The sequence below is a fragment of the Lates calcarifer genome, linkage group LG11 (genome assembly GCF_001640805.2).
Source record: "Lates calcarifer isolate ASB-BC8 linkage group LG11, TLL_Latcal_v3, whole genome shotgun sequence".
Lineage (NCBI taxonomy): Eukaryota > Metazoa > Chordata > Actinopteri > Centropomidae > Lates > Lates calcarifer.
In genome coordinates, this window is record NC_066843.1 from 10,394,276 (window position 1) to 10,421,325 (window position 27,050).

The following is a 27,050-nucleotide window of genomic DNA, read 5'->3' on the forward strand; positions in this document are numbered from 1 at the left end:
TGATTATCACGTAGTCCCTCGGCACACCTGGACTTGCCTCACGGCACCAGTGTACTGTGGCACACCGTTTGGGAACCACTGATCTAAATTCACAAAGAAATGCTTTTATTTATATCACAGCTTTGAGCAGCTGTGGTTTAGCTGAAACTGCAACTGTTGACTATTAATCAGGGTAATATGATGTTTTTATTCAGGTGTTTACATGTCAGTATAAAGGGGCTAAATCCCATTTACCTGAATGCTTTAATTATTATGCGTCTGTGCATTTCTAAAAATTTAATTGTATATCTGGGGTGGAAATGAAAACACAAGTTGTATCAAATGCAACTTTATTAAACATTTCTCTTTTCATTGACATTATTATCAATATCGTAATAAAATTCCTCTAAAACAGGAGAACACCGCTATGTTGTACCAATTGGAGACTTTTACAACTCTAAAATTCTGCATGTTCGACCACAGAACATGATGCCAGGAAAAAATATATTTTCATATAATCATTTTTGTCATATAGAGTATAACTTCTATATTTTTTTTATACCTATAATAAAAAGGCACTTGGAAAAATTAAAATACTGACATAATATCTCACAAATGTGCAAAAAACATAACTTGGAACAGGCCTTGCATGGCCTTAGTCTTGTCAATTAACCCTTTGTGCAACACTGTGGCACTTGTCAATGGCACCCCTTTACAATGACACTGACTTAGCTAGCTAACACAATTTCTGTGCCCTGGATTTCCATTTTCATAGCCTTAAGCAAGGGTTGCTTTAAAATCTCAAGGAGCAAGTACCGCTTATATAATGTCAAAAAAGATAAGACTTTTAAATTCAGACATTTTAGCAAGTGAGGGTTTTTACAATTATTCTTGGTTCTTAAAACGACTGATGAATAACGCTTTACAATGCGAGAGGATGTGGCAGCATCCCCGTATCTACACACTGCCATGAGGGGTACAAAAGTGCAGTTTATTACAGACTGAGCTCAAAGGGTTAATGGATCGTACAGCTTATTTAATATTGAAAAGATGTGGACCCTGGGAGGATCCGTGTCATATTATTCAGCTTTCTGCCGCTGTGCTGAGTCTCTGTCCCTGGCTTCGACCAGCAGAGGAGAGACAGACAGACAGGGAGAAGGAGAGAGGAGGGGGAGGAGGAGGAGAGCTGCCGCATCTGTGGGTTTCACTGTTGCCACGGAAACCATGTCTAGCCTACTTAACACCTGTTTTCTGATGATATCACATGCCAGGATTGTCCACTCACAACGTGAGATTCGCTTCAATACCCAGCCTGAACCTAGAGACAGGCCACCAGTGTGTGTGTGTGTGTGTGTGTGTGTGTGTGTGTGTGTGTGTGGTGGGGGCAGCGGGTGTCTGAGATTATGATGACTAAGAACCACTGAGGCAGAAACACAGGTACGCAGTTCATCTCTGCTGTGAATCCTTGCAGACCTGTAGGCAACCCGACTCACGGCTCATCCTCAGACAGGGAGGATTAGATTTGTTTTTGTTTACTGCGATTGCGGCTTGTTAGTTCGCCTGTTTTCCCCATCACTGGTAAAAAGCTTTGTGGCCAGGAGATGGGGGAGCTGAGCCTTTTGGGTTTAATCTATAAAAAAAGAAAAAACCCAGAGGGCAGACAGAGTTCAGTGGCCTAGTTTTCTGCAGGCTGGTATGCCTGTGAGTGGCTGCCACACTGGGCACAGCACAGCCAGTGACTTCAGAGCTGAGAGGGCCGTTTGCTGGGTAGGTGGCCAGATGGAGGGCGGCTGCACAGCACAGCTATCCTCTGCCTCTTTTCCTCTGCTGGCACACAGCCTCGCCCCTCATCTCTCCCTATCCCCTGTCCATTCATTTATTCATTCAGCCAATCCTTTCTCTCTCTGCTCTCACGCTCTCCCAGTGCTGCCCGCCATTTCACAGTCCAACGTTATTTCTCTATGCTTTCCCTTTATCTGACTGTGGAAATTAAAAGTCAGAACAAAGGGAGCAGAGTTTGCAGACCCAATTTAGCCCCAAGATAATTTGGTGTTAGGTTATGTGATACAGAAATATATTATGCCCATATCCCAAGTGAATTACCTTAAGTACACCAATGTGATTGTCATGGAGGAGTGTGATGCCATTGGGTCCACCATATTCCCCCCCTTGAGTAGTGGTTTCCAACCTTTTTGGACCATGTCCCTTAAAATAAAGCAATATCATCTGAATTTATGACCCATAACAACACTTTATGGCTTAAGTTTAGACACATATTGTGAGCAGTTAAACCAAACTGTGATTTCTTTCCACACAGTTTCATTTTAAGGCCTTTGCAGCTCCAAACAGCATATTTGGTATTTCACAAGAAACAAGAGTAAGAGTTACTCAGAGTCTTGGCAGGTAATATTTACCTGGTTCACCTTCTTACTTTAGTGTTTCAGCATGCCAACACTTGCTAATTAGCGCTAAGCACAAAGTACAGCTGAGGCTGTTGAGAATATCATTAGTTTTGCAGTTATTTGGTCATAATCCAATGCATTGGACAAATTAAAAATTTGACCTGGCGTTGGTAGTAGATGAGAAGTTAAGGGGTCGCCAAAGTTATTACAATTAATTTTGAGGGGGACAAAAATGTTTGCAACAAATTTGATCAAAATCCATCCAATAGTTGTTGAGACATTTTGCTTGAAACCAAAAATATCAATCTTATGGTGAGACTATGAAATCCTACAGGATCATCAAAGTCTGTAGGATTCATCCCCTGGACTCCATGAATGTCTGTACTAAATGTCATGGCTAACCCAGCCTCTTGTTGTCGAGGTACTGCAATGTGGACTAAAGTAGTGAACTGACCAATGGCTTGGTTTTTAGCCAACGGGATGGCTAAAAAGCAAAAATTACCATTACTAGATTTATCTCAGGACCCACAGGTTGGAAACCACTGCCCTAGGGGACCACCCAAACTTCTCCCTCTCTATTTCTCTTCATCCCCCTAAAAAGACTCACCCTCAACAGCAGAAAGCTGATTGTGGAGCAGCCATCGCAGAACACAAGAAGCAACTTCAACATCAGAAAAAATGTCTCGTCTGAACAACAGCAAAACAAAAATAATGACAAAAATATAAAACAGCAATAACTGAAGTCTAATGATGTTCTAAGACTGGGGGATGGAAAAGTAAGACTGCCAAAATGAGCAGATGGAGAGAGGAGAGATGGAGGAGTGAAAAAGACAGAGGAGGGGTTGAGTGTGTCAGTCTCTCGAGGGAATGTTCCTTGTGTTTCGATGATCCTCTCCTGTTCCCCTACCTCTCCTCTGTGGAGACAGCAGTCAACATCATACATGCATTAGCACTGAGCAACACAAGCCTGGAAGGACTCCACAGCAAAACTGAGCAAACTATTTTTTTAAGAACCATGACTTAGCAGTAACATTTCATAAAACATGTAAGGGGATATAGTTTGTGGTAAGTGCGTGTTGACTGCTTAATTGAACCATGAGAAGAGTTTTCCCAGAAGTCAAATGAGTCCTTTTTTGTCTTTTTTTTTTTTTTTTTGCCCCTTTGGACAGAGTAAAATGAGGCAGTTTGCAATAGTGTGGCTTCCTAGTCAGTCCAGCTGTATGTGGCATTGAGTGCATCACACCCCCCTCTGTGGCACAATACGTACATCCTACTTTACCCTCTCCAGGTATTTTTGGCACCGCATAAGAGTTGTTGAACTTGGGACAAAACTTCAGCCGGCAAGGCTAAGTTGGGCTTCGACTGGACGACCACCTGCTTTTCACAGCTGGTTTTGGGTCTGGTCGCTTTTTAAAAACACAAGACACTAGTGTTTATCGCCACAGTGGGCCTTTCATACACAAACTGGCCGTGTTGATTCAATTACGGGAAAGCAGCTGGACAATCCAGGAGCAAAACAGTGCTAGTTCTGTAAATGGCAAGCGGGATGTTGTGCATCGTGTCGGACCAGAGGGGGGAGCCAGATGCACCAGTGCTTGAATTTCACTTGTGTAAAAAAGGAAGTGATAATTGGTCATTGCCAGGTGATGTAACACCATTTGTCTGTGTTTAAGTCCTCAGATAGCTCTGTGCCCTAAAAGCCCCTAGTCTGCACGCCCGGCACACATTCTTGTGGACTAGGCTGGTCCGTGTTGGTCACCTTCCCCATACTGGGGACAGATTGTCAAAAGTGCTCTCTCCCAGTTTATGTTACACCGGGGAAGCTGAGAGGTTAGCAGCAGTTTTGAGGTTTCAATACTATAACCAGTTGACACTATTAAGTGCTGTGTTTAATTGAACTGTCTCAGAGCTGAAGCGGTAGCCTTCTCCTGCACAAATCCGAGACAGTTTGGGTTCACTTGCTTTGGTATGGCAAGCTTGTCTGAATCATATTAATCACAGCAGCCTGTGAAAAATAGGTCATAACTTTAAAAATCAACTGTGGATAATCTTCCTGTTATGTGCAAGTTTGCCCAACTGTGAGTGCGTCATTCAGTTTCATGGTGTATCTATCTCACTGCTAAGCTGGAGGCACACTGTCGATGAAGTACAGTCATATAAATACTTATGAATGAATCAGGACTTTTTTTAAGAACACAGAGCACTAAGACTGTCACGTTCATGGTCCCTGTCCACAGAACCAGCAAACAGGAATGAATAGAGTATAAAATAAGTAACAAGGAGCCAAACCATACATGTTCCTGAACAGAGTTCTTGGGCCCCTTGGTTTCCCAACAATAAAAGAGGCTTGCGTTGTATTCTTAATTCTCATGAGGTGTAGTGTTATCTATTGTTTCTAGACTTAAGTTTCGATAAGTTTCTCTGTAGTTTTGTCCTTTTCCACCCTCTCTCTGAAATGCATTGCCTGGATTTGATTGTATGAGCCAATCCCTATCACCTTTGACTGCCCGTACCCTCACTATGGTGTTCACCCTCCCATCCCAACCCCCTGAGCTCTTCTGGATTGTGTGTGTATATATAAGTGTGTGTGTGTGTGTGTGTGTGTGTGTGTGTATCAGTTGACCACAGCTGGCTTGAGCACCACGGTGCCTGGGGGGATGACCACCCAGGACAGGGGATCATGAGACCCTCCTGTGGAGAGGTTCAGGACCCCCCCAGTCACCTCATTCTCTGCCTCCTCCCCTTGGCCCTTCTTGTTGGCCTGCTGGCTCTGAGCCCTGCGCTCGGATGCAGCCCCCAGCATGGGCACCATTGGCAGGCCGAGGGCCGAGGAGGGGAACGCAGAGGAGAGCAGAGGGGACTTGGCCAGGCCCAGTGGGGAGCCGTTGAAGGACAGGATGGGCGTGCCTCCCAGGCCTCCTGGAGGTGAGTTGGGGCAACCCAGTGAGCTGAGGTCCAGGGGCCGAGGACTGAGGGGAGACAGGGGCACGGCACCACTCAGGCCCTGGAGAGCGTGACCTCCCAGTAGAGCGGCAGCTGCCCCTGGGATGATAATGTGGGCTCCGCTCACGTAGGACAGCTCCGAATCCTTGCCCCCTCCACTCGAAAACCCTCCACTCTGGCTCCCCTTCAGCAGGGAGCCCACCCCACCTGGGGAGCCCTGCTCCTGAGCCACAAAGTGGCCATGGGCTTTGATGTGCTTGCGGAGAGAGCTGGGGTCTGTGTAGCGCTTCAGGCAGCCCACCATCTTGCAGTAGTAGGGCTTGTCCACATAGTGTGTGCGCGTGTGTTTGAAGCGGTCGCTGGAGTTAGAGTAACGCTTGTTGCAACCCTCATAAGGACAAATATAGGGCTTTTCACCTGCAGGGAGAAAAAGGATTCCAATGTTTTCTCTAGTATTAATAAAAAACAAACTGGGCATCTCATCTCATATTCAAGAATCACGATCCTCTAACTTTCCTATCTCCTAAATAAGCCTTACTTTTAAAGCTACCCATGATGTTTTTACTTGCTGCTGTAACAAATAAATACATGTACTCTAAATTGAGACACTACTGACCTGTGTGTGAGCGGTTGTGTATCTTAAGGTTCTCCAGACGTGAGAAGCTCTTGTTGCAGGTGGGACAGCGGTGGGGCTTCTCGTTAGTGTGAGTGCGGATGTGGATGAGCATCTTGTACCTGCAGCCACACAAAAATAAACTTGTTTTATCATCTTCTTCTTGAATTCTCTCCTCATTTGTACACGTTATAAATCACCAGTTTTTTTTCTTTTTTCTCACCTTGCATTGAACCCCCTGCCTTTGCGAGCACAGCCCTCCCAGTGGCAGCAGTACCCAGAATCCTTCTCGGGCTTGACATGGAAGTCGTTGACATGGTCCACCAGGTCTTGCAGGGAGTCAAAGAGGAGATGGCACTGGAGGAGGGAAAACATTCAACATTCCAAATTAATTGTGGTGAGGAAGCTATTTTAAACCAATCCATCAACAGGTTTCCCATTTCTTTTTTGGGCCTTACCTTCCTCCAACGACAGGCCAGTTGTTCATCTGCTGACAAGTCAGGTGATGCTCTCTTGTCGCTTGCCTGGCCAATGAACATGGAGGATGGCAGGTGAAGCCCCGCCCCAGCTCCAATTGGCACAAAAAACTGAAAGGCCTGCGAGATGTGAGAATTCTGATGAACAAAAATAAAAAGAGGAAAAAAGAGCAAATGGGTTCATCAGTCTGCTGCACCAATAAGAAAGAACCTGACAATTTAAGTTAACTTTAGTTCACGTTTCCTGTAACGTGGGCCTGAAAAATAATTGTATGGGTACAGTGCAGGGTCTCACAAAAACATCAAAACAACATGACCAGGGCAATGCTGCCTTTGTAGTGGGCAGTATGAGCTCTGATGCTGTGAAATCACTTTACAGAAGGCATAATTGAGAACAGTCAATCAGCTAGATGACTAGAGTCCACAATGACTTTAGAGAAAATGGTGCTGCAAAGCAGGAGAGAGGAAGACAGACAGGTCCCGGTGACTTCACTTGAGAAAATACTCGATAGCGCAGAGACAAAAACCTCCTGTCAACGGAGTACAAAACCGTTTATCTTCATCTTTTCCTTCAAAAACCCACTCTTCTTTCTCTCCTGTAGTCGCCCACTGCGTACTACAAAACCTCCCTACATCCCTGAGCTCGGCATGAGAGCTGTAAGATTCACTGAACCTCAGCTGGGACTCAAAGAGCTAATGCACTGGCTCACGCACACAGACACACGCGCACAGTAAAACCCAGCTCGAGCAGAAAACAGAGAGGAGCCTGGATAAAATGTTGAATTTCGAATAAGGGACACACAACTCCATGCTGTCGTGTGAGAGCAGGGAAGCAGGGACAGAGAGGATAAGGGTGCAAATGGATCACAATCCTGCAGCTGTCTCATCGTCTTCAGCTATGTCAGAAATGTGTATGTGACAAATTTCATAAAATGAGACCAATTCCCTGCACTGAGCTGTGCCTCTGCATGCAAAACTATGTGAGCTGCTTTGTGAGATGCTGTAGGGTAGAAAACGTGTGAGTGTGTGCAGCTGTTCCACTATGAGGAGCTCTTATTTGTGTGTGTGAGAGAGAAAGAAAGCGTCCTATCTGTGTCCACAGGGGATAAGTAAAGTGTAGAGTATGTGCCGGTGGGGTCGGGGGGCTATCTAGAACTCAGAGGGACAGGGGGATGGCTAAATGGTCCCAGCCAACGTGTCTCAATTCAATTGGGAGGGAATTGAATTAGGCGGCGTGAGGTCTGCATGGCTGTACCTTGTCTTAAATCCGATTATACATGTACACACACACACACACACACACACACACACACACACGCATACACACAGGCACACACACGTCATGCCAGCGGGGCCACTGAGTGCAAGTTGCACAGACAGAGGCACTTGTTGGGGACACAAGAGGTGTTTGATAAGAGCTACCCCCCTCTCTCCTCACACACACCACACACACACATACACACACAGGCCTCCCACCCCTTGCATAGCCTGATGGAGAGTGTGACACAACCCGATGTTGTTCCTGATTTGCTGACCCCAGCAGGCTGACTCACTCTCCGCTGAAGACAGGAAAGTGTTGGCCACTCACTACTGCACTGAAAGGCTGTGTTTATTTTCTCAACAACTCGGAGGTGAACAAAGATAAAGAGTGAGAAAACATGGGGGAATGATGGAGGTAGTAGGTGGCAAAATAAAAGCTGGTGAAAGCTACAGGTGGAACACCTGAACTGGTGTGTAGGAATGTGTGTTTGAGCACCATCATACTCACCCCTGAGGGGATGTAGTTGCCGTTGGTCATTTCTGGAGAGCTGGGGGTGTGGCGTGAGGAGGGAGACATGCTCAGGTCCACTGCAGGTGGGGTGGGAGTGTCTGTTCGATCGTGAGGGACCACCTGCACACCTGAAATAACACACACACACACACACATATCTGTTAAGATGACCTCTCACCTGGGGGATCTGATACAGGGACACTGCTGTCACTCTTTCCCCTTTTCTAAAACACACACTTGTGTTTTGTTTTTCATTACTTACCTGTGCGTGGAGAAGCTGGCGAGGCTGGCTCTATCACTGCGGTGCCATCGTCTGCCATGCGGAGCTGGCGGGCTCGCTTGGGGTGCAGTGGGGAAAGGGGGGGCGAGCGCGCCCCTCTGTCCCGCCCATTGGCCCGCCGAGGGAGCTTAAGGTCCAGGGGTTCGTCCAGGGACAGCATGACCACAACCCGCTGACCTCCCACCTGCACAAACATCCAATCACAGAGGATCAGAGCTAGGCCAAGTGGGGCCAGTGTAGGAAAACTTGCATTTCTTATAAACACACATACAATTAAATGCTACATTCTGCCATCTGCAGAAGACAGATTCTCACACCTGCAATATTTCCCATGTGAAATGCTGCTGAAAAGTTTCTCACATTCCTCAGTCCCACTGGGTGAGAAATACTCTCAAACAATGGCAAACTGACCACAATTGTAAACTGAAACACTGAGTAAGCCAAAGAAAAATAAACACACACACACACATAGAGATCTGAGTGACCCCCTCCTCTTTTTCCACGCTGACCTTTACTCACACACTCTTCCTGAGGAATGTCTACAATCCAATCCAGATGGTCACCCTCACCGCCAGCCCCTGCTTCACCCTACCCCTTAGCCAGTCACTGGCCCTTGCACCCTGTCACATCACCCGCAACCCAACCCCACCCCCCACCCCCCCCAACCAGTGTGCACCTTCAGATGCTGTGGACCTTTAAGACCCACCAGCAACCCCCCAGGGTCTTCAAGTCCAGCTGCACCCACTCAGTCCACCTCCTCCCTCCTCTAAACACACTGACCTCTGGACCCAGCCTCAGGGTTGTGGGCAGGACGGTTCATCTAGCTGTCATTTTGAGTTCCTCAGCCACCACACTGACCCAGCTTCACCATGTTGTACCATGCAAAGAATTTAGCAAATAAAGACACAACCAAAGACCTATATGAAGCTAAAATGAATTGTTCATGAATATCATGAGTTTAAATCATATTTAAGGTATCAGAAACAATCATTCAGCAAAATCTCCTGAAGAAATTTTTAAAGTATAGAGTTTCACACAAGCCAGGTCTTCTCAACTCAAATGTAAATAAATACTGAGTCTATTCTTCATCCAGAATTTACTGCTTCACACATATGGGTGGTGCTAGTACAGTACTGCTGGTTTATAGCCAAGCTCTCAATTCAACACAATGTGTTAGGGTTCACTGCTCTTTCTCACTAGGCTCACACACAAACGCACAAATCTCCTCAAAGCATTTTCCGTCTAAACACACACACACACACACACACACACACACACACACACACACACACAGTTGCAGAATGTCCTATATCCCTGCTCGAGTTCATGTAGAACAGCTCCCACTGTCCATGTAAGGGGTGCACCATGCATACATGCACACAGGGTCATACTTACAGAAGAACACACGTCCACATACAACAACGTAATTAATCAAACTGTAATTTCAACAAATTCACCCTTCCTCCCTCTCCCTCACACACACATGCCGACACACACTCACAGAAGCCACGGTTGGTAGTGAATGGTGGGCTTTGAGAGCGACTGGCCAGGGGCCACATGAGAAGCCCTTGTGTCTGGGAGGCACGGAGCAGAGAGGTCACCAGGTTCACCAGCCCAATGAGGGATGGCCACCAGCTCACACACACACATTCATACACGCAGCCGGGGTGGAGGTGGGGGGGCGGGCGATTGGAGTGTGTGTGCAGACTCAATCAGCCATAGATAAGAGGATGATGATACACACATGTACTGATAGAAACAGGAACATACTGTATGACCAGACACACAGAGCAGCATTATGGCATTATCAGTAAGATCTCGCCATGCTGGTGCATATAAATATATATGTGTGTGTGTGTGTGTATACACTCGTGTTCCTCACTTCTATATTAAGAAACATATTTTTGATTTTTATCTGTTTACAGACCGTTGATGCACACATGACCCACAAGTCCCCCTTGGTGGCTACTTTAGAATGACACTGAAAACCCTGCAGAAGTACGTGTTATGCTAGGAGAAGGGCATGTTACAGAATTGAGAGAATTAGAAAAGCTATTTTCCTCAAGCTGCAGCCATAAAGTAACAAAATTGAACACATCACTTCTTCAAAAAATAACTCTCAACTCTTTGATTGATAAACTATAAACACAAGCATGTGAGTTAAGTATCATTTAAATAATTTTGCAATTCAACAGCTACAGTAAGGCCCACATGTATTTAAACTGGCCCTTGCGGGTGTATCTGTCTGTTTTTTTTACTCTTTTAATATTGCCATTGTCTCCTTTGTCCTATATTTTGCTGAATGTATCCAGTTACATATCAATATTGAAGATTATCAGCAAACCCAAGTGCTGATAAAGGAGGAGTATTACTGGCAGTTGCTCTAATGATCATTTTGACCATAGAGAGTTTGTTATGTGGGTAAACACTGTCATTAGCTGTGAAAATAAACATGTTTAGATCTGTAAGAGCGGATGTGATTCTCATTTAGAATGAGCTGCGGTTAATGCCACATCTCTCCTCTGAACTGGGTGGATATGACTAACTTGCTGTAACTCCTACAACACGGGCTTGCCAAGTGTTTTTGGCTTTATTGTTTGGCTAAAGTAGCAGAAAATCACCTGTCATCCACTTTAAATGAATAAAAGCCTTTTACCCTGAGACGCAGACCAGGAATCAGCTTAACCTTTCTACAAATCCTACTCTCATCCACTGCAGGGACAAACAGCAATCTGGCCTCCCATCAGTGTTATAATCCATGCTATAAAACATAATGAGAAACAGATATGGAACCTCTGGATCCATATAACTATGTATATAAATCAGTTTGGTGACTCTGATCATATGATCCCACATCTCTCACTGTGAGACAAGCAGAGAGACACTACAGGGGTCTCCACACACAAAAGCTCTACTCAGGCGGCTGCTCCACGTGCAAAGCATTACTATACCTCCATAATGGACTATATAGCTCATCTTTCCAATTTATTAAGCAGGCTTCCATAGCTATCCACAAAACAACAGCCTGTCTCATAAAAATGTGTCTTTTCCCCCCCTATATATAATAAAGAGCATTCTTGGCGTTTCTCAGCTTGTTGCATGTTGCTGGCAGTATGCCACTATATGTTTTAATTTTGATGGACTTGCAGGAAAGCTCACACAGGTCTACACCTCTGTGTGTGTGTGAGTAGTCAAAGAACTTTTTGCAAAAAAAAAACAAAAAAACATGACAAACAACATGTCATCACTTTAAGCTCTCTTTAGACTTCCAAGAAACTCAGCAGGTCATAAAATATCTCAAAATATACCCAGATACCGCACTAATGTGAGCTCAGCACAGCTCCCGGTGAATCAGCCCCCATTGTTGGACTTCACTTCAGCCCACCCTCATGATTATTTCTTAGTGGAGAAATAGTAGAGACTGGCTGGGAAGTGACTCACAGTGTGTGGATCTTGGACTGGAGTTATGGGATCTCGACTACATCCTCCAAACAGCCACGGTCACTGAGAGGGGGTTTGTGGGAAATGTGAGACAAAGAAAAGGGGCAACTGAGAGACGAAACGATACGGTGAAGGAGAGACTGCAGTGTTCAGTGGTCTGTGTGTGTGCATGCCAGCGCGATATATGTGTGTGTGTGTGTGTGTGTAAAGCTCAGTGGCGGGTGGCTGTGAAGTTTGGGGAAGGGGTGTTGGCTGGCCCCCATGCAGACTTCCTTGCTTAGCCGTGGGGTCGACAGTCTCTCTGAAAGGCGGCATTGTCCCTTCTCTGGGCCCTCTTCTCTCTCTCTAGCAGAGTAAACACAGGCTACAGCAGCTGAACGGGAGAGAGAGAGAGAGAAGAGAGGAGGAAAGGGATGACCAAGGGGGCCATACTGAGGATATAAGAGGGTGAGGAGGAAGCGGAGGAGGAAGAGGAATCCTGAAAGAGATGTTTGTGTGTGTCCTCTTTAGCAACCCCCTTCACCTATTCCCCTGCGTAACCCTTCCCCACCCGAGTCCTAAATTGCCACCCCACATCCCTTTGATGAGGTATAGGTGTGTGTGTGTTCAGGGGTGAACATGGGGTAGGGGCTGGAGGGTGTGGGAGAGGTGGGAGTTGGTCGATGAGTGAGATAGCGCGGGAGGGTTAGGGGGCGTGAGGTCAAAGGAAGGCTATGTGTTTCAGCACCTCCATGCTCCGAGGCAAGGCTCACACAGATCAGCACTGACCCTTAACCATGCTCCAACCAACCGATCTTTTCTCTGACCTGAGGAAATCTGCACTGAGGAGGATCATGTTTCAGCTCAGTCTGCCTGGTCTGACCAGTGCAATAATGAGAGCCAATAAAAAGCATCTGAGAATATCAAAACTGTGAGGATTAGGATCATTATGTTCCATGGTATAAACTGTATTTTGTAATAGTTTGGTTTCTATGAAGGTTTCAGAGAGCGAGAGTGTGTGTGTGTGTGACAGAGTGTACACATTTTGTGTGACCCCCCTCTGAGATTGGCTGTAACTTAATCTCCCTCCTGCTGTGACCCTGGGAGGTGGTCTGTAGGAGGTAAGCCATCTCTCCCCGGGGCTCTTTGCTCTCTTACACACACATACACACACACAAAACTCAGAGAGCGAGGGAGAGAAACAACATGGTGGGAATGGCAGCCTCTAACAACTAACAGTAGGTATCAGCGTGATTCGGAATGGCTTTAAAAGTGCTTTAATCGTGCTGCAATAACATTTACATGCAGGAGGTAGCAGTTCTTAAAGACCATGCTGTGATACTACTTGGTATCCTTTTGACTGCATGGATACCTTGAAATTAGTGAGTGCAGATGCCAAGTCATCACTATGTTTATATAACACTAAGACCAACATATGAACTGAGATAGCAGCACATCACAAAAAGACTCGATCCATTGGCCAATTTCCTGTTTCCATTTTATTTTCTCATGCTGCCGTTTAGCAGTGATGTGTAAAGACCCATAGTTTGCAGTGTGGGTCATGTCTAGACCTGCTGGTTTTTCCATCCTCCAGGTGGGAAGGACTGGGTCAAAGGTGACTGAATGAGGTGAGGGTGTGGTGTGACCTCTGACCCCTGACATTTGGGTTCTACATCTGCAACTGAGGCCAAGGAGGAATAAACAAAGCTGGCACGTTTCAAGCAAGTTTTTGCACACAGTGCTCTGTGAATAATCGGATTTAGGTGATCAAAGCATTTCCATGCTTCAAAGTGAAGCGATTCCCATTTGCAGTTTTTCCTTAATAGCCAGATTTACAAGGATTCATATCAAAGTCAGACAAGATTAGTAGTAGTCAGAGAAGGACACGATGCAGCAAGTTTCACACATTGGCGCTAACCTCTGACAAAGACAATTAGAGGAAGGTGAGACAGGTTAATATCCAGTTATTAGTATGTTGGCTTCTGATCCTGAAGACGTGAGAAAACAGGCCCAAAAATGGTCTCTCCTGTACTCCCCCTTCTGCTGTTGCTGACGTTTCTTGAGGTAATGGCCATGACCACACCTCCGCTGACACATACACACCCGAACCATAGCCCCCGCGTACACCCTCCACTCCTCACCCCCTGATGGATCACTCAACACACAAACAACACACACAGCTGAGAGATTTTTTTTCCTGCCTATGTCCTCCTCAGCCAGCCGCCTCCTCAGACAGGAAACCTCAGTTTCCACTCCTCCTCCTCCTCCTCCTCCTGCTCTGGGCCTCTCATTCCCTCTTTCTCTTTATCCCTCTGTTCCTTGCTTTTGTTTTTTACTCACGTTCACCGCTCTGCCTCCTCCTTGACTTTATTCTTCTCTTCCTCTCTCATCTCATTCTTCTCTCATCTACTACTACAGCCCTCGCTGGTTTTAATGGTACATTAATTACCAAATTAATTCCTTTATTCACACCATTTCTTTGATATTAATTGACATAATAAAGTTGAAGACAAGTTTCAGTAATTTGGTTTTGTCTTACTGTCAGTCTAAACTTTCCCTTTTTCTCTTCCCCCTGTTGCAAAAAGGCACATAGGATCGCACACAGGATTATGTAATAGCAGCATGCATGGTGCCACTGGGGAAGGGCTATTGAGGAAAAAGACAGTTGTTGGAGGGGAGTCACGGCGGCTGCAGTACAGAGACAGAGTGACACGTGCGTTCACATGCTTCAGCACAGGGCAAAATACGCAACAGACTGCCACTTGTTCTCTCTGAGTTTTAAAAAGACAACAGGGATATATCACTAATAAATTTAAGAGATCGCAAGTGTGCAAAATGAAGAGATACAGATGCAAAGGGGGGCAGGAAGGGAGAAATCCAAGACAACACATGGAGCAAGGGAGAAAGGAGTGAGTGAAGGAAGGAAGGAAGCAAAGAAAAAAGAAGGATAGAGGGAGAGAAGGAGGGAAGGAGTGCAACAGGAAGCTTCTCAGCGAGCTACCGATGGCGTGCAGCCAAAGTGTTCAGACACTGAGGAATTCCATGCAGAGGGCAGGGAGGGAGGGAAGGTGCCAGGAGGGAGGGAGGGAGGCACAGAACCAGGAGGGCGGGTCGCACTTGTGGTTTGTTGTCAAAGGAGACGGCTACATGAGAAAGGAAGAGCACACGCTTAAAGCGATATCTCTCTGTGGTTGAACATTTTTTGTTTAGGATGCAAAACTTTGGTATGAACAATCTGACATTAGTTTTCCCAGATTTCCAAAGGCAACTACTGTGCTCTTTTGCTTTTGTTATGAATTATGGGGACATGTCAATACACAGTTTAGTAAATGGGAATTTTAAGGGATTTTGAAGGCCATAGAACAGAGCTAAAACGATTAATTAGTCAACCAACAGAAAACAAATCTATTTTGATCATTTTGAAACTATCCTCCAGTCGAGGATCTGATGTTTTTTTTCAGTTTTGTATCATTATAAATCAAATATCTTTGGACTTCGGACATAACTAGTCATTTGAAGTTGTCACCTTGAGCTCTGGGAAATTGTGACTGGGCAATTTTCTGGCATTTATAGACCAAAGGATTAAGTGAGATAGTAATTGTCAGTGTAATCAGTATTGCAATTGAAATTTGTTGCTGCCCCTACATGCAACATATGAGGATTTTATTGTGGTCTTACAGGCTAAATTAAACATTAGAGGGTGACTGTCAGCATATATTTGAGAAAAAACACTCCAGCAGACTCTACATCTTAATAGCATCCAGACAGACCTAACAGCAGAACAGCAATTCCACTTAGTCTGCCATATAGTGAGATTAGGCAACGAATGATCTATAAAAAGCCATCTGACTGAGATTTCACATTGTGTCAGTAAGCCTTATGGCTTGCTAAACCCAGGATTATCGCACAACACAGTGACCTGACTCGACTCTTGGTGGCGATGGGGATGGCTGTGGATGAACGGGTGGATGGAAGGATGAAGGTTTTTTTAAGGGAAGCTTGCATTATCAGTACAGGATAATAATGCTTTTCTTTTGCAAACAAGTGTTTGACTTTACTGGTAAAACTTGCTTCAACACAGAGAACGTCTTCATGCGAAATTCTTTCGATTTGTTTTTCATCCTGCAATTCATTAGAAGAGGATGCCTCAGGATGCAAATATCGTTGGAAAATCAGTTCTACAATAAAATCAATCTTCTGAACTGTTTTGACAGAACAAATGAAAATGAAAATGAAAAGAGAAGAGGCAGGTATGGGGGGGAGCTGCACATTGGCATGAAGCTAGGAAACTTCCCCCCAGCCACAGTCAATTTATTAGACTCCCTAGTAGCTGCTACATGACATGAACAGTATGTGATCGAGGGCCCACGTGTAGCAACATGTGTTTTGAGCCACTGGTTAGTTTTTCTCCCACTTACTCCCATTCAAAATCAGATGGGCTGCATACGTTTTTAATTAACTAAAGTTTTAATCTGTACTGTACTATCAGGACAGCAATCGGAGGTAAACAGATGATCCCCCCTGGGAGGATGACTCAGAGTGTTTAAGCAGTAAACCTACCAAACACTAATGCTTAAGGCACTTCACACAACAGCACTGTAGGCTTTGAAGAGTGGTGAGTAATCTTACAATAATGTGGGGCATTTCACAACATAGCAGTTTCATAGCGCAGCAAAGGGCAGCAGGAACCAATGAACGCAGCAGGAGGCTTACCACCATCCGAGAAGAGAAGAGAAGAGAAGAGAAGAGAAGAGAAGAGAAGAGAGGAATGTGTTTGTCTTTGCACTCAGGAGATTTGATTGACGTCCCCACCCTGGCTTACTTTGACCTCCCACTAACTCTGCCGGGCCTCTTTACCTCCTGCAGTCCACCAAATGCATTCCCTCACTCTTCGTCCCTCATCTTTTTCTCTGCCGTACTTCTATATAAACAAAAGCTTGCATGATCCTCCTCAACTCTATTCCCTCTTGACTTCCTCCTCACTTCCTCAGGCCATATCCCCATCGTCCATCATCACTCTCTCTGCTTCCTCTCCTTCATCAGCCCTTCTCATGTCTCACTCTCTCTCTTTTTTTGCTGTTCTTCCCCCCTCTTTTCAGTCCATTCCTGTGGCCTCTCCCCACAGGCAGTGATGCAATCCTCCGACTCCTGCGCGCAATCACAGGGTCTGGAGTCGGCTTGCCAGCCAAGCAGGGGCGTCACCACACCACGCTCAGTAGGAAAAGCAACAGGAGAGGAAAGAAGGGAGGTGGGGGGAAGAAAGAAAAGAAGAAATGAAGCCAATGAGAGAGGGAGGAAAAACAGTCTGAGGCCGTCGGAGTTGGTGGTGGGTGATAGGGGGAAAAAGTACCGTGATAAAAGTTAACAGCTCTGTTTTACAGTTTGTGCGTATTCACTTTGGGTAAACAAGTTTTTGTTTTGTGTTCATGTGGTAAGGTGTTTGCTTTATTGAAAGTACTGGATATCTTTTGAATGAATTTGATCAAACAGCATAACATCCCGGCTCCTTGTCCTCTCATCAGCCCACTAACCAGCTGTGTCTGTTTTGCTGGGGTTGCTGGATAGGGTCTGTGTTTCGGAAGTGACGGATCTTTGCTACTCCCACACTAAATGCTGTCATTCCAGCTGACTCACACCAACATTAGCATTATTCTAACAGCTCGACTCGAACTATGAAATTCTACTGATATTTGAAGAGGTGTAACGGTCAGATCTGGAAGGCCTATACTTAATACTCCAAACAAAAATTTGACTTTTTATCCCATATTTCCTTGCTGGTGCAGTGCAGATGACATGTGTTAGCACTGTGTGTATATTGTGGATATGCAGTGGTATGCTAATCTCTTTTCACTGTAGAGATGCATGGATGGAAGGTGCGATCTTATCAAACAAAATTCACTTTCAAAGGAGATGGAAAGAGAGATTATAGAACTTTACAAAGTTAAGTTTAAAGCTGAAGCCTTGCAATGATTATGTCCAGGTGTGCATGCATGTATACAGACACACACACACAAACACATGCCACACACACATAGTCACCGCTGGTTTGTCAGCTCTGCAGAGGCAGACCTCCCCTAAAGGCAGCAGAAATGAGCGCAAGGTGAGGTTAGGAATGCAAAGCACTGGCACCTGCCTAAATCTTTAAAATACCAGGTTCTCTCAGCAAACACACAGACATATAAAAAAGGCCAATGCTGACCACTCCCTAAAATCCGGGTCAGAGTTTCAGACTTAGGAGAAATGACTTCATTTACAAACAAAAGACAGAGGTGTTGCTCACCAAAACAAGGATATTACTAAATATCCACCACAGCTCTAAGCTCATTTGAGTGTACAAAGCAGCTGTGGTTGAACTCAACAGAAGATGTCTGTATTCCCTCACTGGTGAAAACCCAGCACCAGTTCTAAGCCACTGGGTAGGAGGGAATGGGAGGAGGTCCAGAAACCTCTCTTTCTCTCTCCTTTCTTGTTTCTTCTTTCTCTCCCCCTCTCTCCCACACACTTAACAGCAGGCTGAGGGCAGATTAATAGGGGTGACATGCGCATGGAAACTGTGGCACGATAAGCAGCAAACCCAAGCTATATTTCAGCACCAGTTGCTGGGGCCAATGTGGTCTGTCCTTCCAATGACAGCTTCAAGGATTGGGGTAAGAAGTATGGGGCCACACAGTACAAGCACACATAAACACACTGACTGTACAGCCCTTGTGTACAACCGTACAGATGCGGATACGTGTATAAGCACACACACACTAGTGCGCAGCATGCTGGCTGTGTGTTGTAGAGTTCAGACCAGTTCAGAGAGTTGTGGTACCGCTCCAGCTATGGGAGGGGTGCGCCTGTCTCACAGTCATTTCCTGGATGGGGATATTATGGCACCACACGCATGAGAAACAAACCCCTTATGCCTTTATACACTGACCCCAGCCACTCTCATTTGCTTGCAACTCAATAAGCCAACGGCGCATAGTGAACTCCCTGGGAAGCCAGTCTTCTTATTCAATAGCTGAGGTAATATGATCCCAACAACAGTTTTATGCAACACGGCCTCTGGGAGGCTGGGGGTAAAGTGTGGGGTGGGGTGGTGGGTGCTCTCTTTATCGCTGCGCAGTGTAGCTGAGGTCTATCAGACATGTCTGCAGTGTCATAACTTTTCTACTGCTTCGCGCCAGAATTCCTGGATGGCCACTCCCTGTCCCTGGGTGACACCTATGCAACAGCCATGCTGCACAGGGGAGAGTCGAGAAGGGGGGTATAAGGGGTGGAGGCACACAGAGCCAGATGTGCTCTGGTACAGAGAATGTCTCCATCTATATGTGTGTGTGTAAGTGTGTTTATGTAGAGAGGAGGAACAGGGCAGGGGCTCAGCTTCCAAAACCAAAGCATATTGAAAGGAGAAGAAAACAGGAAGAGGGAGAAATACAAAACAGCAGAGAGCAATTAGCAGATAAAGTGACGTGATGTGTGTGTGTGTGTGTGTGTGTGGTGTGTGTGTGTGTGTGTGTTGGGGGCACACAGAGCAGCAGGACAATCAAGGAGCTCCTGCTTCTTTAAATTCGGGCGTGCCACCCCCCCCCCCCTTTACTGTCTGCTATACCTCCATTTCAACCCTTCTTCCTCCCTCGGCAGTGATCTCACATATACATGTACACACAAAGCTTGTGTTGTCTTTTCCTTATGAGGCTGTGCCAACTTAACGGCAGCCCTGTGTTCTCCCTCCTCACATGGAGCGCCTGTTTTCTCTGAGTAACCCTCCGCCCCGCGTCCCCTCCCACCATGGCTGGCAATAAGACAAGGTCAATATGACAGTCTTTTCTCTCCTCTCCTTTTTTCCCCCCTTTATCTCCCTCCCTCTTCCCTTCTCTCTGTATTTCTGTGTTCTAGCTCAACTAAGTGGACAGGCTCCACCCTACAGCTTTCATCTTTTGCGGCTCCATCCAAGAGAGAAACAGAAAAAGAGCGCAGAGAGACAGATGCAAAGGGACAGATGGAGGGCGACTGAGATGGCAACAGACAGAGTTGAGCATAATGCTGTAAAATGGAGTAGCACTAAACTCTTGATTTCAATTTGTTGGCACGTCCCATTCGTGCGATCTGTTGGAAACAAGCATCAGAAAGATCTGGAGCTGATCCCTCTTTTCATTTGGCGAAGCACGCCGAACAGCGAGGGCTAATAAATGTGCTGTGGACGAATGCAATCATACAGTGTATCAGCAGCCTTGGAAAGAATGAGCCTAAGAGAGGATCTCAATTAGTCTTGAAGGTCAGGGCGATATTCATGCTCTCACACACTCTGCTTTCCTGAATCAATACTGACATTTAGAATCAATTAAGGAACAGCCAAGCTCACTATGACTGACAACACCATTTATTGAAACCTGAGCAAACAAGGAACAACGACACTCAGAAGCAATCGTACACAGTAGAGGAGAGAGACAGGCTGTGTTAAGACAGTGGCTGGTCATTATTCAAGATGACCACTGAAAGTCAATTATTGCAGCTTTTAGCAAACAAAATAATATACTGGGGTTACTTCACAGATGCATCTATGGTCTGTATAAGTCTTAAAACATTTCCAAATTACATAAGCGCCCTCATAAGAAAAAAACAGCCACGGTACATATGAATTAAATTAGTGCTGGCAACATCTCCACAACACCACAGAAAAGGTAAACACTTACGGGCCAGACTTTTTTTTCTCTCTCCCCCTCTTTTTTACTGCACGTATAAGATGAAGAATCTCTTATATAATGTATGTGTCGCTTACGAAGCTGGGGGCTCATGGAAAGTGGAAGACGAAAATGCGAGGGAGGGGCGAATGGAGAGAGGGAGCAGGAGTAGAGTTTTAAAGCGAGGAGGAGATGGAGTCCCAGGGAGCTGGGGATGGAGGGGGGGGCGTTGAAGGGGGCAAAGTCCTGAAGCTAGCTGACAGGACTGGATATGCCCAGACAGAGAGCCAGGCCCAGGCCCAGACTTGAGAGCCTTATTTGAGTCTCAGAAATGCCTCACCCCGTCTCTCCCTCATCCCCTGCTCTAGAAAAAAAAACCCACCATCAATCCCTCTCCCCCTTCTCTCCCTTCCCAGCATGTTATTCCTCACCCATACTTGTCCGACTCCTCCCTTTCTTTTCTCTTCAAACAAGCAAACACACACATACATACCTCAGTCATACTGAACTGCTGTAGCGCCATTGAGGTTATACTAGAGAATCCAGGGTGTTGGCCAAGCAAGTAAATAATAATACAAACCAGCTGTGTCTCCACTTAAACTGCATTGCTGTGAGCATATTACTGTACAACTCACAGCTCCCTGAACTGAGCTTCCCAGATATCTAAAAGGCTCCAGCTAGATCCGCTTTTACTATCATCTATGAGTTAAATATTAAGTATGTTGGTGGAAACTAACCCAAAATGGACTTTGAAAAAAAAAAAACAGGCTTTTTTCTACTTCCCCTCCACACTCGTACTCTGCCAGCTTCTTTACATTGCTGTTATTCTTTCAAGTCTTGGCTTTACTCCTATATCCTTTCTTTAACTTTTCCTCATCAAGTGTGCCCTGCCCCAGACATGGTCTGCGTATTGTCTGAAGGGCTCTGCGAGCTGAAATTCTCTCACGATAGAAATACTGAGCAGGGAGCGCAGAAGGAGCATTAAAGAGAATGAGAAGAGGTAGGGTGGGGTAGCTGGAGTGAGGCACTGAGTTGTCTGTGTTTATTTTGGAAATGCAGGCCTGCAGACTTGCAGCAGAGGAGCTGACCCCTAGACTTCACTATGGCAGATCCTCACAGAAAGAGCAAGTCCTGCGCCCATATGGCATGTCCCTCACAGGTGATATTATAAAATGTAGACCATATATCCCAGAGGGGCCATTTTAAACCACCCTGGAGATCCAGGAATGGTCTACTCCAGGAGGAAACAGTGAGGCCGTGAGGTGATTAGTGGTTACAGTTTAACTGGAGAAAAATGCACGGTCCGTGAGCCCAGCCAGCCAGGGAGCAAAGCGGTATGCACTGGTCTCTTTCAGTTTGCAAGTTAGTGTGAGTCAAGCCCTGTATCCGCTTTGTCTATTCTTAATGTATGGGTCCAGGAAGCTTGGCCATCACCCCGCGCAGACACATCACACTGCAGTGCTGGCTGTGTCACCTCCACTGCTGCACACATGGCAATGATTAGTGATAAGAAATTTTGTGGAAAAAAATCTACGGCGCCGGACTGTAATGATATGAGAGTTCAGAAAGTCATTTACTGTCATTTTCAGGTTTAACTCAAGTTCAGCCATTGAGTCAGCTCTGTTTCAGTTGAGATTTTAGTAAGTCAAATGTACGTCTTCAGCCTTGTGGCTCGTATGATTTCCAAGCCAGCCAGCCAGCCAGCTAAATCAGCTGCAAAATAACCAAGATGTTTGTCAAGAGCTCAACATTAAGAACAAATTAAGGTAGTGAAGTTAGCAATAACAGGTGGATTGGGAGCCTAAATTATATAAATTAGTTGTTATTGTGCCACAAGCACAGAAGATGAAAGGCAAAGCATTCATAATAACTAGAGCATTGTGACTCATCACCAAGACATCATATTTAATGGGATTTTCGAAATCTTTATCCAAAATTGACCATGGACACCATGTTAAAAACAATATCCTCTCTCCATCTCGCTTCACTGAGGTGCCACGTGGCTTCAACAGGGTACATCATGCATCTCCAGTGACATTTTCAGCCCAAACAAAGGTCAAGAGCTTGGATGTGCAACTCCATTAAACATGTCAGAGAAACAACATAACCTAATAGTGGTTGTATTTCATCCGCTGAACACCCTAATGCATGAATCACAAAACCCTTCATTTGATTAGCATTAATTATCTACTAGTGTAACCACAGAAAGGACATATCCCTGTGAAGATAAATGCAAGTGTGCATCAGGTGCCTTGTTTTCACTGCATGCTGCCTCATTCACTGACCACTGTAATCCTCTCTCCCCTGCTGCTGAGTTGCCTTTCAGCGTGACCGTAATCCCCAGCAGCTATGGAACCCCACTGTGATATTAATTCAAACACTCTCCCAGTGTAGTTTGTGCCACTTAAATTCCACCCACTTACTGGTAGCAGCCCTAGTCCTCAGAGGCAAACATATTTTGAGTGTGCCACAACAGGCAAGCACGCCTGTGTGAAAAACAAACCTTACTCTTGTCACCTTAGATTTCAGATGAGATTTTCTTTGTGGTTGCATACTGCACAATGCGAGAATCAAACTGGACATGGTTCTCTTTATATCAGATGAGGTACACTTTTATTGCTCTGGTTTAAGGCATTAAGTACAAGTGCACTGTGGGTTCCCACCATCCCTCTACCACATGCCTCGTGGTTGCTCTCTGACGCAGGAATATGCCATTAGGGTCCACCTTTTCCACCATAAAGCAGCTGCCTTTCCCTCACAGTTTGAGACCTCAGGGGTATGATGTCACACAGTTGCGGTGTGGGGCAAAATCGCAAAACAGAGGGGAAAAAACTGGGGAGGGGGATGACAGCCACGCCCATGATTTGATTTCAGAGACTGGCATGGTGGAAAGCCTTTATGGTATATATCCACTGCTGCACTAAATTCAGGAAATGAAGCCAGTTGGTGTCAAATCTGTAACTCTGACCAAAACTCTGTGCAAGCTGTGGCTCCCAGCAGCTGTCCAAGTATCTACATTTGGCCAAGCATACAGTCTGCAATGAGAAAATGTATAGAAGAAAAAGGCTACCTACATAAACACATACACACATCCTGTGAGTGTGGAATGCCACCACAGGGATGCACAGCTGGACCTCCAGTGGACATCTGGCTTCATGTTGGAGCCGCGTTTTTTTCTCTGCAGTGACTAAGTGTGCACATTGTTAGATGCCCCCGTCTTTCTGTCAGATGGAAGTTATGGTTGACCTGTGGCTGAACTGATCATCAGCTGATTGGATAAACAATGCAGCGAGCAGGCTGTGGATGTGAGGAGCACCTGTGCTCACAGTTCAGAGAGGGGTTATGGATTATATAGCAGGGGCCTGGAATAGGGAGGGAGAGGAGGGAAGAGAGTCAAAGTCCTCCCTCTGCAGAGAGCCCGTGTGGCCTCTTTCATTGCTCCTCTTCCCCACATACTTTAAGAGAGGTCCAGTGGGCCCATAGCCAGACCTCCTCTGGTCCCATGTGCTGTGCTATCTGTGTGACAGTTTCTCTCATGCACCCCACACATTATATTGTTCAAACACTACCTCACAGTCACCTTGGAAATATACAGCCATTCTACTCTGATCCAAAATACAACCGCCAGCCCCCTGACTGTGCCTCGATCTGCATTGTGGCCTAATGCTTTTTAATGATCAGGCCTTATTCCACTCCAGCACAGGGCTTGTTAGGTCTGCCTTGGCAGGGCTCAGCTCTTTCCCCTGGCATCTTCTGGAACAATGGGCCCATGGGAGGCAGCCAATGGGGAGAAGGTCCATCCCAAACCCGGTCCCAGTGTGCACACAATTAGGCTTAGGGGACAGTGGAATTGCTTAATTGGAGGAAAATAGCTCTTTATCTAGGCCTCTCTGCCTGTGCTCATCCTTGCCCCTTGCCTGTGCTACATGCTCAGCCTCAGCTAAGTTACAATTGGTCTAAACAAAAATGATAAAATGCCACAGACGTCACCAGCTTCAACCATCACTGAGTATAAAAGGTTTTTAAGCATAAATAACTCATGGTAGAATGCCAGAACGATTCATGTAGAAATGCATCTGCTGTTGTAGTTGAGCACAAACTCTCAAAAACTCAGTGCACTTTCTGACATACAACTTGGTGACATGAAATAACAGCACATTTAGTCTTTCGTGAGGAAAATAAGTGAGAAATCTGGAAATGACCACAATTCTTAGCGGATGTTTACCTCATGTGGAGGTCACAGCTTACCCACCTTTTTATTTACCAATACATCACTGGTTTAAGTGACCAGTGATCCGCAGTCTGTAGACGTTGAACTCTTTATCAGATGTTGTGACAGAACATCAGAGAGCTCAGTGCAAGCCTGCATCTTGCACAACAGCTGGCTGGGCTGTGATGCACGCCTCTATATAGGGCAGGATTTGTGATACTGCTCTAAAAATGTCTCTCGGGGTTGGAGAGTGGGATGCCAGCTCACAGAGGATGCAGACACGCGGGAAAGGTCGCAATAGGTACTGAAACGGTGTCTGCGTAAAACGACACAAACGCCGGTAAAGGCACGTCCACCACAAACCGGTCTTGAGTGTGACAGCGCGGGGACAGTCCGGGCTGCAGGGTATCGACGAACCGCTGGAGAGTCTCTCAAAATAGGTCACTGCCCTGTTTGAACTCGAGCAGTCCCCCCCACACACACACACATTGTTGCATCGCACTCAGACCAACGCGGACATACATGACAATAGACACAATAAACACAGCTGACATGCAAAGACGAGGTCGCTCCGGGCTTACCTTACAGGGAAAATGCCGTGGATAGAGCCGAGATATCTGCGACTTGGTCCCCCCCCCTCTTCCCGGTGCAAACTTCGCACGCAAAAAGTCCTGTGGCTCAAACGGCGTCGGTGTCAAGTGACTCCTCGTCAATTTATCGCTTTTTCTTCGATAAGAGCGAAATATAGCTCTGACACGTCTTGACAAAATATTACTAGGTGTCTGGAGAGGCGGTCCGTTCCCAGACCATTGTCAGGATTATTTCTAAGCATGGAAAAATCAAACATAAGCTCAAACGCAGCGTATGTGACAGCTGGTTTTGTAAATAAAGACTAATCTATGGAATGACAGCCCTGTCTGTTGCCGTGGGATGATATATGCTGCATGTTATCATGCCACTGGAAACCCGTCAAAAAGTGTAAACACCCAGATCCGTAGCCTTAACTGTTCCCACTGAGGAAAAATGAAGACCACTGGTTGTGTTCTGCATCAAAAGCGCATAGGTGAATATCTTCCTAAATTCAAAGCGCATCGCTTAATGGCAACGCTGGTCAAGTGGGGGTTTCCTATGGGTGCTCGTGGTTCTCCTTGGGGGTGGGGGGTGGGAGGGCAGTTCAGACCACAGGGATGGCACGAAGTGGTGAGTAGGGTAGATAGGGCGGGTTGGCGACGGGGTGTGGGGTGGAGGGGGGAGGATCGTCTCCTTCTTCTTCGGTGCTTTTCCAGATGCCGAGGTGGGGCTGTTTGCTTTCTTTTCTCGCAGTTATCCCCTTGTCTCTTCAGCTTTTTTTCTCTCTCTCTCTCTCTCCCCCTCTGGGCACTCGAGGAGACGCTGAGCGTTGATGGTAGTCTCCCCCACGACCGTCTGAAGCACACAGACAGCGGTCCGGAGCCCAGCCAGCCCGTCAGGACCAGCCCAGAGTCTGCCAGCTCAGCGCATGCTTACTGCTCCGCCCATCCATCATGGGCAGTCCCCGGCTCCTCTCCAAACTCTCCCCCTCTCTCTCTCTCCCTCTCTCTGTCTTTCTTTCTCTCTCTGTCCTCATGGCCATCTCTCCGCCTCAGCTCCCCTCCATCAACAGGCCTTCCCGAAGGATAACACCCCTCTGTTTCACTGTTTGTCGTCCTGCTAAATGTTTTCTCCTCCAGAGTTGGAGACATCTCTGTTCTCATGCTGGCCACCACCTCTGCCTCAACAGACTGGCAGAAAAAAAATACCCAAGCGTTACAGAATTAAAAATTCAGACAGGCAGTGGTTTAACTATAAGGCCAATGTACATCTTCACGCTTTTAAATCAAAACAACACTTTCAGCTATGTGCTACAATAAACAAAAACAACAGCAATTGTAAAGACAATAAATAAAAAAATAAAAATCAAAGTAAGATTATTCAAATAACATGAAGCTTATGTTTCTGTCTTCACTCAACATTTACAGTGTTTCCTGTTAAACTGGTGCTTGTCCATATTTTCATGTGCAGGAAAAACTGCACCACCCTGATCTCTGGGGACAGATCACTCTGTGGAAAGGGGGGTAAGTGTTCAAAAAAGAATTCTTTTACTTAAATACAAGCAATCCTGCACTGTAAAAATACTCAGTTACAGATGCGTTAATGTTGTTGCTATTCCAGGTGGAGCATATTTGAGCAACTTTTTATGCAAAGAGGTAATTTAATTACTTAAGTATCACATCTTAATTGGAAAAGTAAACAGTTGTCAACTGAGTAG

General features: G+C 45.9%; 1 protein-coding gene across 3 annotated transcripts; it reads right to left on the reverse strand.

Annotated features, from left to right (window-relative positions):
- Positions 1-312: 312 nt before the first annotated feature.
- glis2b (GLIS family zinc finger 2b) lies at positions 313-26,622 on the reverse strand. 3 transcript variants are annotated; one of them, XM_018680842.2, is made up of 7 exons: positions 25,345-26,622; positions 8,447-8,648; positions 8,182-8,312; positions 6,396-6,551; positions 6,161-6,294; positions 5,941-6,059; positions 313-5,741 (listed from the first exon to the last, which is right to left on the reverse strand). In XM_018680842.2, exons 2-7 carry the CDS (start codon positions 8,622-8,624, stop codon positions 4,996-4,998), a joined length of 1,464 nt encoding a protein of 487 aa, XP_018536358.1. In that variant the 5' UTR covers positions 8,625-8,648; positions 25,345-26,622; the 3' UTR covers positions 313-4,995. The 3 variants fall into 3 exon arrangements, with proteins under 3 accessions (XP_018536358.1, XP_018536357.1, XP_018536356.1); XM_018680841.2 differs by lacking the exon at positions 25,345-26,622 and adding an exon at positions 20,566-20,940 and having other exon boundaries at positions 6,396-6,533; XM_018680840.2 differs by lacking the exon at positions 25,345-26,622 and adding an exon at positions 20,566-20,930.
- Positions 26,623-27,050: the final 428 nt, after the last annotated feature.